Below are 14,198 nucleotides of genomic sequence, written 5' to 3'. Positions count from 1 at the left end.
TTGTATATTTTATAACGTACTAAATATAAAATAATCAAATTTTACATACTATATATTATATTTAACAGATATTGATACAACTATTCTATGGTGACTCATTCCTCTCAAAATTTCCCAAATAATATTTGCTTATATGTTTTTCAGTTTTTTTTTTTTAAACATTATCTATTAGGAAATATTTATCAACTGTTTTGTGTTAGAATTTAAAAATACTAAATTTACCTTAAAATATTAAACATAATAACTATAGAGAATAAAAAAACCCCGAATTCCATTTTATTGATTTTATGGCCTCTACTGTAAAAATTTTCTAAATCTATGCCTGATGTATAAGTCTGCGCATTGAATATTCTATACTTTTATATTTTAGATTTTATATGACATTAAATAATAATTATATTTTTTAAAAGTAATAGCTAATTTGTATTCCTAGGAATTTTATTCATAGAGTCACTAAAGCACTTGCTTATAATAATTTAAAACGTTTTGGTTAACCACATGTAATTAATTATTTATCAAAACAGTTTAATTAAACAGTTTTCATTAAAATGAAGTATTTTGTAAAATATTGATGTAACTTTATTAATTTAGTATATTCTGGTAAAATAAACATTAAAAAACTTAAAAACCAAAAATAAATATTTATAATGGAAAACTTTTACTTAGTTATATGCTAATATTTATGTTCGCTAATAAAATAAGCAAGTAAAAAAAACCAAGTATACAAATTTGTCTTGTGTCAAGTGTACGAAATTCAAGTCCTTTATTATTATGTCAGCAAGTCATAAAAATACAGGCATTATAAAAATCGTATGTTCAAAATTACGTTTATAGTTTGTCATCACATAATTTTTTTTTTTATATAAAATACCAAATGGGTTTTATTGTTAGGGCTTTTCATTAAAATCACTTAAATAGTTAAATACAAACATTTTTAGATAAATTATAAAAATTGACTAATAAAATTAATGTATTCTTCTATCACTAATACATCGATTATAATTATATAAATATATAATATAATCTATATGGACTATATACTCTATATTAACATCATGCATGTAATTGAAAATATTAAAATTAGGCATTCTTATGAAAATATATACCAAATACCATAGCAGATATAAATATTAAATTACTTTTCAGGCTTCTGTTACATTTTATAAATTTATAATATAGTATTATTTTAACTAAAATTTCTGCTGTTGCATTTATTTAGGAATAATAATTAAAAAAAACAATGAGAAAATTAGTTATTTTACTTGTAAATATCTTATTTAAACAAAATTTAAACATCAAATGCACATAAAAATGTTGTTTTGAATGTAACATCAAATCATCATATATAAATATAATATATATTCATCGTTCCGCTTAGAATCTAAAAATGGTGTCCCCAAAACTTAATCAAAAAAATAAATAAATAAATAAATATTGTTTAATATGTCTTATAAAACATAAGACTTTTTAAGATAATATTGAAACTACAAGATAAAGTAATATATCACACAGACATATCTCCTCCTTATATTATTTCCGTACAGATATTTGTCCCAATTCCACTAAAATTATTCTATATATTTTGAAAACTTCACTGCAAATATAGCAAAATTTATAATATACATTAACATTATAAGTCTCCACGAATGTTTTTGAATTTTAACGAAATAATTAACATCATGGTTAATCATCATTTATCTATAAAAAATAATTGTATTTATACTTTTTATATTTTTTGATCTCAATATGAACTATATAAAACCGTCCTAGTATTAATTTTTTTTATTTTAACTATGAAAATTTAAAATTTTATAAATTTTTAACTCTAAAATAATATTTCTTGATTTTAAATAATTTCGATAAAATTTGAACATCAAATGCTTTTTAAAAAAAATTATGAGTTTGTAATTTTAAATAATATTTTTTTTGTTTATTTTATGTGTTTAATTCCACGAGTGATATTTTTATAGGATATAAAACCAATTAAATGAACAAAATATATAATATGTATATATATATTTTTTTTCATTAAAAATGATTGTTATATTTACTAGAAAGGAAAATGGTAAATTAAATCCTTCATTCTTGTTGTTTCTCCTCTCATATTAATTTGATGAAACAATGAATAAAATATTTCATAGCAGCGTTTTAAGTTTTATTGTAAATGGATATTAAACTATTGTATTACCAATAAATTTATTATAGAACAAATATAGTTTAATTGTCAATAAATGAAACGTATAACAAGTATATAAATATTATTTACTACCCTATTAAATGTTTAATCTAATATAATATGTTTAGTCCAAACAAAATTCATGACATTTACTGGATAAAAATTAATAAAATAAAGTTCAGAAATCTATTTTTAAAGATAAAATAACTCATATCTTAAGTTTAAATTTTAAATTTTCAGTATAATTATTTAATTTATTGATTTGATAGTGGCGAAGTAGATATAATATTATTATATATTTAAAATAAAATAATAATTTATATTTTTTAATCTTATCGTATTGTATATTAAGCAACAACCACGGGCGAGAACGAAAAATATTAATTGATTTTAGGATATAAATATCATATTTTTTTTACAATTCTCATATATGTCCAAAAATGTATAATATTAACTAGTATCAAGTTAACACTAGTTTCATAAGTCATACCTAATGAGTTTCCATCAAATCCCAATGTATTTAATTTTGTCGCTAATTTTGAAACCTAAAGGCTTATAGTTGGTTGCGAATTTAATTACTATCACTCGAAATTCATTATGAATTCATGAACCATGTCTTTTGTGATTGCATTCATCCATCTGTGTACTTAAGACATTCATGTTTCTTAATAAATACCAAAATGAATAAATTAATTGGTATTTATATTATAATTTAGTATGTACCTATAGGTACCTACTCAGATGAACAATACAAAATTCGTCCTCAATGTCGTTTTTATATGTTTCGTTTTTTTTTTTACACGGATTAAAATCGTTTGTATATTATTATATATAATATATATTTATTGTATATTATATTAAACATACTTGAATTCTCATGAGTTATATTTCTAATCTTAATAGTGATCATGAATACAACACGTCACAGCTAGTTGAATTGGTGCAGTACATAACTGGAAACCAATAATACGTTCGTTTTACCCGTGGGTCCTATACTCAAAATGCAAAAGCATAAACCTACAACGTACCGTACATAATATATACATAATATATAATATCATAAATGCGAACGCCATTTAAATACGTTCTATATACACTAATATTGTTGAGTACAGAACATAGTATATAGATATACCCAATGGTAATATTATATAAATACCGTTTGACATTTGTGTACGAAATGTTTCTAGAATAGAGCCCGTTCTCTGTAAACTCCAAAACAACGACGACTGTTTTTTAATTTTTTTTTTTTTTTTGTTTTTTTACACTTAAATACAAGTACTATCGAAATTAGTGCAATAACAATACCTTCTTGTCCAACCATACTAGAAATTAGGAGTGATTATTTAATAATTACACTAATAATATTCAACTAGATAATAAAATAGACGTCAAAAAATAACCATATTTTATTACTAATACTGTGTAATATAATAATGTAGTGGTGTTGTATAAATAATGAAACTTGCATAACTGCCAAAATATATCGGCTTTTTTTTTTATTATTATTCAGTAACCACTTAGCTAATGAGATTATATTATTTTACGTCTTGGCAATCAGTACAATATGTATAATACGGTATAATATTATGATACACAAATTCACGATTTCTAAGCCAATGTATATTTTCCGTGTATATGTAAATAGTAACAATATATACTCTAAATTTTACATTCAATATAAAAGTCTGCAAATTTCTTCTTCACAATATATTTAATAAAAATTAGATCTAAATTTGAATATTCAATAAAATAATATGTGTAAAACAATAATAGAACTAATTAAATTTTTTAAGATTTTTAAACTTTTTCAATATAATTGTAACTGATCTATATTTAAAATAAAAATTTTGATATCAAAATAAAATTTCTGAAAAAAATAAGTTAAAATACAAAATTATTAATCAATATGTTTATTTCAAATTTTAAATAATATGGGTTAATATTTTAAACTATTAATTACAGAACTAATTTAGTGTAGTAACTAAAATGATAAGCCACACTATAAATAAATATATTGTAGTAATGTTTATGTTATATATTGTCATATTTATCGTCAAATTATACGAAAAGAATGTCTCTAGTATCCCTTAAGGCTTAGCCATTACAATACTACTGCAGTGATAGGTAAACAACGGTGAATGTTTAAATAATGTTCTTGAAATATGAGAATTTGGAACCCGACACTTATCTAATATATATATAACGCATTAAATTATAAAACATAAAAATATACCTAATGTACGTGTTATTATGGTAGTTGATATTATGTATGTTTCAATAAAATAGCACAAATTGAATTCAATTAAACAAAGTGTAGCCCGATATAAGTACACATGTTATCTAATCCCAGACGGGCATGTGTATTTTGCAGAATAACAATACAATATTTATTAGGTACGAAACTAATGATAAGTGAAGATTTATATTAATTATTAATAATAATTTTAAATTTGTGATAAAGATAATATACTATCTTGTTTATTATATTATAGTGTTTAAAAGTCACGTATTCGTTTGTAGTTTATGGATTAGAAAAACATAAAGTATTAAAACAATGTAAACTTTTTTAATTTAAATTAACAACAAAGGTATTTAGTAAAAAATAATTAGACTCAATCGTCAATAGATATATTAGAAACACGATTAATAATATTTGTGAAAAACAATCGAACATCGACATGAGGCTGCTTGTCAAAAATGTATCAGAAAAGTGCAAAAAACCCGACAGTAGAAAGCAACAAAACATTTAAGTTAACAGTGTTCATAATATGCAATACATGTAAAAAAAAATAAATATAAATCAAATATAATAATATTTCAAAAAAAAACTATAAATTCAAAAACGCATTCAATTCCTTAAAAATTCAGCTATGGAAGTATAACATTACAAATGTATATGTAATATTATTTGTAGTATGTAAATATGTAAAATTGGTTTTTAAACAAAAATTTCAAGTTTTTCATAATCTTCCGATTAATTAAAAAAATATTGGGAATTACTTTTGTCTCCTTAAAATACAAACTATATACAATTTAAGGTTGCATACGAACTGAGTTCTAATAAAACCTTTTAGGACAAATTATGTCCCTGCAGGTTGTTTTAAGGTAAATACTAATTGAGTCCCATGGAATTTTATAATGGTAATATTTACCTGCGTAATACATAATACATACATGCTTAAAAAAATGAAATTATAATTATATATTTTCATATCAAATCAAATTAAAAAAAAAAAAAAATTTAAAACTATGTTTTTTACGATTTATGCTATTGATAAATTAATTATGACAAGAAAACAATAAAATAATATTTTAGAATATTTATGATACTTTAATATATTTATTATTTTTATTATTGTATAATAGTAATTGAATAGTAAAAAATAAAATATTGTTGAAATAAAATGTATGTTTATTTAGATACCTATTTATTAAAATGCATAATTTCGTTTATAAACACAATTTTAAATTTGGTGTTATTTAATCTAGAACACCACTTAAATATTAAAACAAGTTTTCGATTGTATTATATTTACTTATAAACCCTACGAATACCTTTGTTCACGGCTCTAGTTCTTTTTCAGAAAACCACAAATAAATGTATATTTTAAATAAGTTAGGTACATAAATCTCTTCTAATAGGGACAGTTGCACCATTTTTCATAGCATCGCGCATATTATCCTTCTTGATTACTATACAATGTGGAAATTTCAATAGCGTACTCAAAAAATACTGGAAAATAATGATTTACTAGAAAGATCAACACAGTGCTTCTTTAAAAATTTTTTGAAAAATTAAAAGATTTTCATACATACCATTTTGTTTCAATCAAAGCGTTTAATGGACTATCCGACGAGTTTATGCTGCACTGCGCTGTTAGATTAATCATGATGAAGGTTCAGCGTTCAGTTTATTCAGCTAATCTGATGATTATTTGAAATGCTATTAGTATCAAGCAAACCACAAAAAAACGATATTATTCATTTGTTCATGGAATTTTTTTATTGATATTACGTATATACTTTTACAGGATTATAATAAAATGTGTTCACGCTTTACTCCTATAAAATGACTGAGTGTAGCTCCATTGCCACAAATTCTTCATTTTAAATCCCCAACAAACTAAAGTGGCGTGTTTTTTGTCTAACCTACAAACCTTTTAAATTTTTCGGGAGAATTCAAAATGACCAACGACCATTAGATTATATTAAGTCCCTGGAGCTCAATAAAAGGTTACGATTTATTCCGACGTAACGTCGTGCATCTCGTTTAGTTTTTCGGGCAACCATCTGTAACCGCATTTCAGCCAGATTTTTTTGCACGTTGACCATCCGTTGGTTGTAGCCGGTCGTCAGTGCTGCTGGCCCGACAGCAAAGATTACTGAAGAGTCAAAGAGATTACGGTTATCCACTTCAACCACAGCGGCTGATTTCCGATTTTCAGGCACAACCTTTACAAACAGTCCCGTGTCGGCGTTTGAGTTTTTCACGTAATCCACCGTAACTATACAACAATCGGATAAAAAAAAGATTATTTTAAAACAACAACAATATTTAAATGTCTCTACATAAATACATTTTAATAGTCAATCGTCAATACTTGTTGGTAAACATAATATCAACACTGTAATGATTAATCGGTATTAGATAAATTTAATATTAACTCATCTCAGAGTTGAACGAGTGAAATTATTTTATAATAGACAACTGAGTCAGTTATAAAACTAAATTAGTTATCGTCTACAAATTTAAAAATATCTGCTATAGTTTATCTATACATTGCATCAAAAAAATAAATACTTAGATAAATATACTGCATATTTTATAAATACATTGATCAAACTTATGAGAGGAAGGGGGTGTCTTATAATGTGTTTAACGTGATCTATTTTGTGGAAATTGAACGTGATTTTGTCACTATTAGAGTATTTAAAACTGTTAACTTACTTTAATTTTCTTTCTATTTATTTATAATAAAATTATTGTTTTTAAGTAAAAAAAACTTAAAAACGTAATAAAAGTTCTTCATACTTAAATTAAAAAATATCAAAAAAACATAATGACGAATTTTTTTTTTATAAGTGTTTGGAGTTAATTCGTCATAAATCATCGATATTTACACATTATTTTGTACGGTAAGTATTCATAAAATGTGTAACTTTACTTCTGAAGATTGAAAATTTAATAAAAGATTTTTCATTATTTTTTATGAGTTATAGAGTATTTTGAGAAAATTGGATATTAAAACTTATTACAATTTATTTTCCATAATAATGTTTGTTGAAAAATATTAATGGTAAAAATTAAAAATATTCTACTATTACTTTATTATATAATTTTCTACGTTTAAACATTTTAAGCTATTTTTAAGTAAATTAAAAATTTTAGAATTTCTTTAGTATATATTTTTTTTTTTTTTTTTTATGATAAGATAACACTTTAAAGGCTAAATCAAAAAGTTGAAAATGTAACACAAGACCCCCAAGTAAGTTGTTTTCATAGCAATTTAAAAATATTAAAAATACCTTTACTATACAATATACATTGTTTAATTAAGATTCTTGATGAAACTGAGTATTTAAATGAAAAATAATAATTTTAGTTATTTTGTTTAGGTATATTATTTATGAAAATTTGACATTTATACGTATGTCTATATACTCGTATATATCACTTGCCTATTTATATTGCTTTATAGTAAGTTGATGATGAACTTTTAAGTTAATAATTAAAAACATTAAACTATTAATAATATAATCAATACAATATTTTTGAAAAAAATAATTGTAACTACTTACCGGCTACTACCATTACTCTACATTACTAATTAATTTATCATTGAAATTTAATTTTGACTCATCTATTAGAGTGATATATACTTAATGTCGAGACACCTATACTCAACATTTATTCTTTACAACAGAGAATTTTTCCTATTTTTTTTTTTTTTTATCTTGTGTATTTTAAAGTTTTTATTGGACTTTGTAGGGAATTAATTTACTATTTTTACTAAATTTCATATTATATTAATTTTTAAGTTACCAATAAAAGATAAAAAAACGGTAACATTCTCATTAGCCACTATAAATATATTAAAGAATATAGCCATATTAAAAATAAGTATCTACACCCTAATATACTTAAAAAAAAAAAAAAAGTATTGAACCAATTATACCGTATATACTAACAAAAATCAGTATTAATAACATATATAGGTACTCAAATAATTTACAACATTAAGTATAAAAACGATGTACCTTTCACAATATCATTAAGGAGCATAGGAACTAAATTGGCAATAACGCTCGTCGACGGATTCAATCCGGGAGTGGAATTAATCTCGATCAAATATGGAATAAAGTTTTCGGTTATCAAGAAATCGGCTCCGAACAATTGAAAAGTTTTGTCACGATACTTCATAGTGTCCGTAGCGGCCTGTAATACAGCGTATATACTTTCACTCATTCCGGGAAATATCAATTCATCCCATACGTATTCTTGACCAATTTTTCTGAAACATGAAATCGTAAGAGTTCGGCTACAGAGAAATACTAATAAAAAAAAAAAACCGAAAAATTCATAACATTTGATAAAATTCTTCCTTTATAATTATTATTAAAAGGTTTCACGATTTATAAATTCTGAGGAACATGTTATAGGCAACTCCATTTGCATTTGGCTGTTGACTACATCGTTATATTCGTTAAAAATTATCATTAATGCAAGAATATAAGTATAGTAACGTTTTATTTTTTTTTTAATTGATTAAATATTTTAGCTTAAGTTTTTTTTAGTAACTAAACCACATTTATTAGTTATTACATTTCAAAATATTGTAATAAAAAATATGACTCCATCAATTCCTCAAACAGGTTATGATGAAGAATTAGCGATTTTTTTTCTTAATGAAAATCGAGATAATTGTTACAAGTTTGCTACGTACTGCATACTACTAATATACTGTTGGAATTGAAATGTGTAATTTTTGACTAAAATTAAGGTATTTGTGATAACTCTTTAATCTGTGTGATATCGTGTTTTATACCTCAAATGGCTTTGTAGTTCTTTGTAATTCCACATACATTCTTCCGGTACTTGTGGATTTCTAATTTTTCGATATTTAATTTGCAGTCTCACATTGCTAAGGTGAATAGATTCGTCCATTTTTTTCATAGAGAAGCTGTTAGCACAAAACCGTACATAACCTTCTCTGTAAAAAAAAAAAACTGGTTATCGAACCATTTCTTATAATAGTCGATGAGCACGTAACACGTGTTTCACTAATCGTGCTCTATTATAGTCGAAAACCGAATAATCAATTGGATTATAATATAATATAATAATGTAACTCGCATACTATCTAAACACCATGAAACACGTACCCTAACTTGTATACTAACTTGTACATCCACACAACAACTGGGTTCATATTGGTCACTAAAAACCATTGTCTCAAGTCAATCTTACATGTATACACCAAGAGAGGTCTTTCTAAAAATTATTTCAGTAGTTTTATATTATTATTTTTTTAAATATAATGCATTTTTTATACCTATATATTTTTGTAAAATATAATTATTTCTAACGACATTTGCTACAATATTTTTTTGTTTTATATCATGTAAGTCTCTAGATAACATAATTCCATGACCAGAACAATTTGACGTGGGTTTTATAATCCACGTATTAGTAATCCCGTCTATAAAGTGTTGTGGACAATATTTTTTCACTTCTCCGAATAAATATTTACATTTGGCATAAACATCTAACTACAACATAACAAAATACTTATATTATGATTATTACGACTTCGCTGGCAATAATTGGTGAAGAGAGTGCAAATATGCCTGCAAATTTTTTGTACTCAAAAGTGTGTAGAAAAATGTCTTTGTCTTGTTATAAATTACCTCAATATAAATAAAGGTTTTAGAAATCTGGTCTTTATTACTTAATTAATGATATAAAACAGTATGGAGAAACATAAATTGAGTATCAATGATGTTAATATCGTTTAGATTCAATTCATTAATTGATTGCTAATTATTTAAATGTTGTTGATTACCGAATCCTTATGAACTATGATAAATACACTAATATCAGGAAATTTAACATAACATTGGTATTTATATCAAACCCCAGTGTAATTTGATAATAGTTATCCTTAAAACTCATAAAAATAGATATGATATATTTTTATTTTATTTTTATTAATGTTCGAGTAAAATGGATCTAATATTAAATTTACGAATCTTGTGATTAAGAAGGAAAAACATATATTAAAGGCATGAACTCGGCATATAATAATAACTTTTAGCCAAGTCTTAGAACAACACCACGTACGAATATAATTAATAATATTAATTTTTTAGTTATAGAAGTATTATTATTAAAAAAAATAATTTTATGACATTATATGATATGTAATATTATTATAAATCATAAGTGTAAAGTTAAATGATTTTAAGATTACTTAATTTAAAGAGAACAACTAGGTGTTACCTATATGATTCTAAAACTTGACCTAATTGTTGTTGTTTTTTTATTATACAAGGAATAATTTGAAATATAATATTGGTCCCAGAGCAATCTAATCTCTGTCTTTATGTGTATTCTCAGTTATTTTGGACACCAAGGCCCAAGAGACTTTACGTTTTACTTCAAACTTTGATTTACTTCTAATTCATATATATACTCGTGGTCAAATTTGGCATTGCTATCAAAAATCAGTTTTGAGTAATAAATCATAAATTTGTTCCATACTTCTTTTTGGTTCTTAAATTGCCACATATCTGTTTCTGAATTATTAGTTTTATGTTTATTCAAAAATTTGAATATACATAGTTCCACGAAATCGATAAGTGTGTATGGTATCTGGTGTGAAAAATAATATCATAACTTGTGTTACTATAAACAGTTACTATAAAATTAAAACTTACATTGCCATTTTTTGTGAAAATCATCTTATTATTCTCAATAGCTAGTACAATAATCTTTAGTGTACTTATTAATGCTGTTGTAATGTAATCATCCACAAATGCTTCAATATCTGCTTCAGATCGAATATAATGACATCTCGGAAACATCAAATTTGTCACAGAATTTTTATAATATTCCAAACATTGTGCCAACCCGTCCTGTATTTAAAAATAAATATTTAAACCATGTGGCAAGGTATTTATGTACTTAATTAATCTGCTTAATAACTCATAATCATTATGAAATTATATTATATTCAAGTACATAAAATATAATTAATTGGTCAACAGTTTAAAATAGGTGTACCTATAATTTGAGTTTTGAAGGAATGTAGTAAGTTGTAATCCGAACAAAATTGGATAGTAAACAAAAGACAACGGTTTTAGTTATTTTGTAGTAATTCAAAAAATTTTCATAGAGACTTGAAACTTATTATTAATTTAATTAATATATATATATTATTTATTTAATTTTTAAAATATTTTGTTTAATTTTAAGATATTTATTACACTGTTTTACAATATCTTTTAAATCGACTTAAAAGTTAATAACATCTAGTAATACAGTAATATGAAATAATATTATAATAATATTAATAACTATTATATAATAAACAATTTACCTTTAACAAACATTATTTCAATATACCGAATTTAATAGAAAAAAATGAAAACCAATAGAACCAAAAATATACAGTAAAATATTTCTACATTTTTAGGTATCTATATAGGTAACTGACCGTCGTCTCCATTCATAATATTTTTTCACGTGCAATTTATCATTTTCAAATTTAACAAATCCATTACAGTGAATTCATACTCAATGATGATGTATACTCGACACCTATTGTACAGTAAAGTGAACTCTCTGGTTTTCATAAAAGTAGAATTGATATACGATCTGTGGATCTTTACTATTTTAATAATTTATAACACATAACATAGTTTAGTCTATCCAAAAGTTTAACAAATCATCAATATCGAACATTGTGAAAATAATATAATTTATCGATATTACTATCCAAATTAGTTAATAAATAAATAGACGACGATAGTATTGCCTATATTTGGGCGTTTGTATTAAACGACAGATTCAATAGTTTGAAAGAATTAGCCAGTTTGAAACCATCAATTTATTAAAAAATAATAATACGAATATATCATATAAAGTAAGTTTAAAATTTGATTTTAGCATGTAAAGAAGTTTATTTTTAATCTTGAGTTAACATTCAAAGTTAAGTTGTTTTATCTTAATGGTTAAAATAAATAAAATTAGCATAAAATACAAACATAAAAATACCTACCTAAATAATTTATTATTAAAATATTTGTCAGTTGCCTCCTAACCAATCCATTAAATAAGTGATTTTTAATGTTAAAAATTAAATTAACAAAAGTTAAAAAGAGAGTGAATTTATATTGAAAATAACTTTTCATGCGAGAAACTTATTTTGAAAATGTTTATTGTTTTATTATAATATTCAAATGTTTCATTTCATTGTAATTTATTTATTTATATTTGTGATCAAAAATGTCTTATCCTAAAAATGTTTTCAAGAAATAAGTAATAGTTTTCAAAAATTAAAAACAAATAAAATAGAGAAACTAGTGTTACTTAATATTATTTTAATAAATTTTTTTTTAAACCTGCTTAGATTAAGTAAAATATGGGTTAATTACTTTGGTACAAAATACATGTTTAAGCATCTGACTGACGGATGTAAATTTACTTAAAGTTGGCCAATTAATTAACTGTTTTCTAGTAACGAAAATAAAATCAGATTTTTTATTTTTAAGAATAGTCCACGATTGCATGTTTTTCAGACGCTCCATAACAACATCATTTTTATTAATTGACGATATTAAAGGAGGTGATTCAATCCAATTAACCATATATGCTTAAAATATAAATTTTGCATAAAATATAAATTATTAAGATAACAGGATGAGGTATTAAATTAATCTAGATCATGCAAATGTAGTTAAAATATTTACGTGCTGATTTTAAATAATGTAAATAATTTATTGGTGGTCTGCTCGGATCTCGTTTTTCTACCCAACCGCGGTTTTTCAGTTCTAGAGAGATTATTGGAAAATATCCCAATACCGAAAATACTTTTTGATCCTGTAAAATCAAAAACAATCTGAACAGTAAATACTTATTTAGTACCTACCTAAATAACAAATGTGCACTTTAATACAATTACATTAATTAATCGTATTAAATATATTTCGTGTATTTTTATGAAAATTTAATTAATTCTAATTCTAAAGTACCTTTATGGCTTTCAAAGTTTGATTAGTAACACTCGTCAACGATTCAAAATCGATTGTTAGGTTTAATGAATTTAAATTTAATAAATTATAATTGCACTCTTTTATCAATGCATTATATAGTTCTTGAATATAGTTTTTAAAATTTAATTGATATCTAGTGTTGAAGCTATTTATTTTTGATAATTCTGGGAGTTGATACTCTTCTTTTAATTCCCGAATTTGATCAAAACCATATTGTTTATCATTTGTTTTAGTATTATTTGTTGTTGAACATTGTTTTACCTCATCATCAATAGCGATTTGAATAGGTTTATTAAGTGTATATGATTTAGTTCTATCTTTTTGATTTAAAATTTTTTTTTTTTCATACCAACGTAACAACATCTTTCTTTTGTATGTGTTATTGTTAGAATGCATCATGTATTCGTTGTTTTTCTTGGTTGTGTTGATTTGAAATTCTTACAATTTTTTCTTAAATTTTGTAAAAAATGTAATATTTATCTCTAAAGTATAAATTTAATATTCAAATTCTGATTTAGATGTTTATATCCATGGTAATAAAAATGGACATTTTCAATACATTATAACTGATATTTTATCATACTTTATACCATGTACCTATTATTTTTTGAGTAAAAACGTATGCCATTAATGTAAGTACCTATACTTGTGAATAACAACTATTGACATAAATTTCATTTTTTACAAACAATAGTATTTATGTTTGTTATTGCCATTTTATATTTAACAATAAACTTTTAAAAAA

At 23.7% G+C, this 14,198-nt stretch overlaps 1 protein-coding gene across 1 annotated transcript; it reads right to left on the bottom strand.

Annotated features, from left to right (window-relative positions):
• Positions 1-5,722: 5,722 nt before the first annotated feature.
• Positions 5,723-13,849, bottom strand: LOC112594886 (tubulin glycylase 3A-like). The gene is made up of 11 exons (XM_025339900.1): positions 13,433-13,849; positions 13,151-13,280; positions 12,836-13,053; positions 11,117-11,314; positions 10,854-11,051; positions 9,733-9,949; positions 9,581-9,671; positions 9,226-9,390; positions 8,438-8,691; positions 5,996-6,684; positions 5,723-5,912 (listed from the first exon to the last, which is right to left on the bottom strand). The coding sequence occupies exons 1-10, from the start codon at positions 13,847-13,849 to the stop codon at positions 6,383-6,385; spliced, it is 2,190 nt and encodes a 729-aa protein (XP_025195685.1). The 3' UTR covers positions 5,723-5,912; positions 5,996-6,382.
• Between the last annotated feature and the right edge of the window lie 349 nt (positions 13,850-14,198).

Source organism: Melanaphis sacchari, unplaced genomic scaffold (assembly GCF_002803265.2).
Source record: "Melanaphis sacchari strain LSU unplaced genomic scaffold, SCAv2.0 Contig244_pilon_pilon, whole genome shotgun sequence".
Taxonomy (NCBI): domain Eukaryota; kingdom Metazoa; phylum Arthropoda; class Insecta; order Hemiptera; family Aphididae; genus Melanaphis; species Melanaphis sacchari.
Note: the sequence above shows the minus strand (reverse complement) of the source record. Positions and strands in the feature narration are given on the sequence as shown.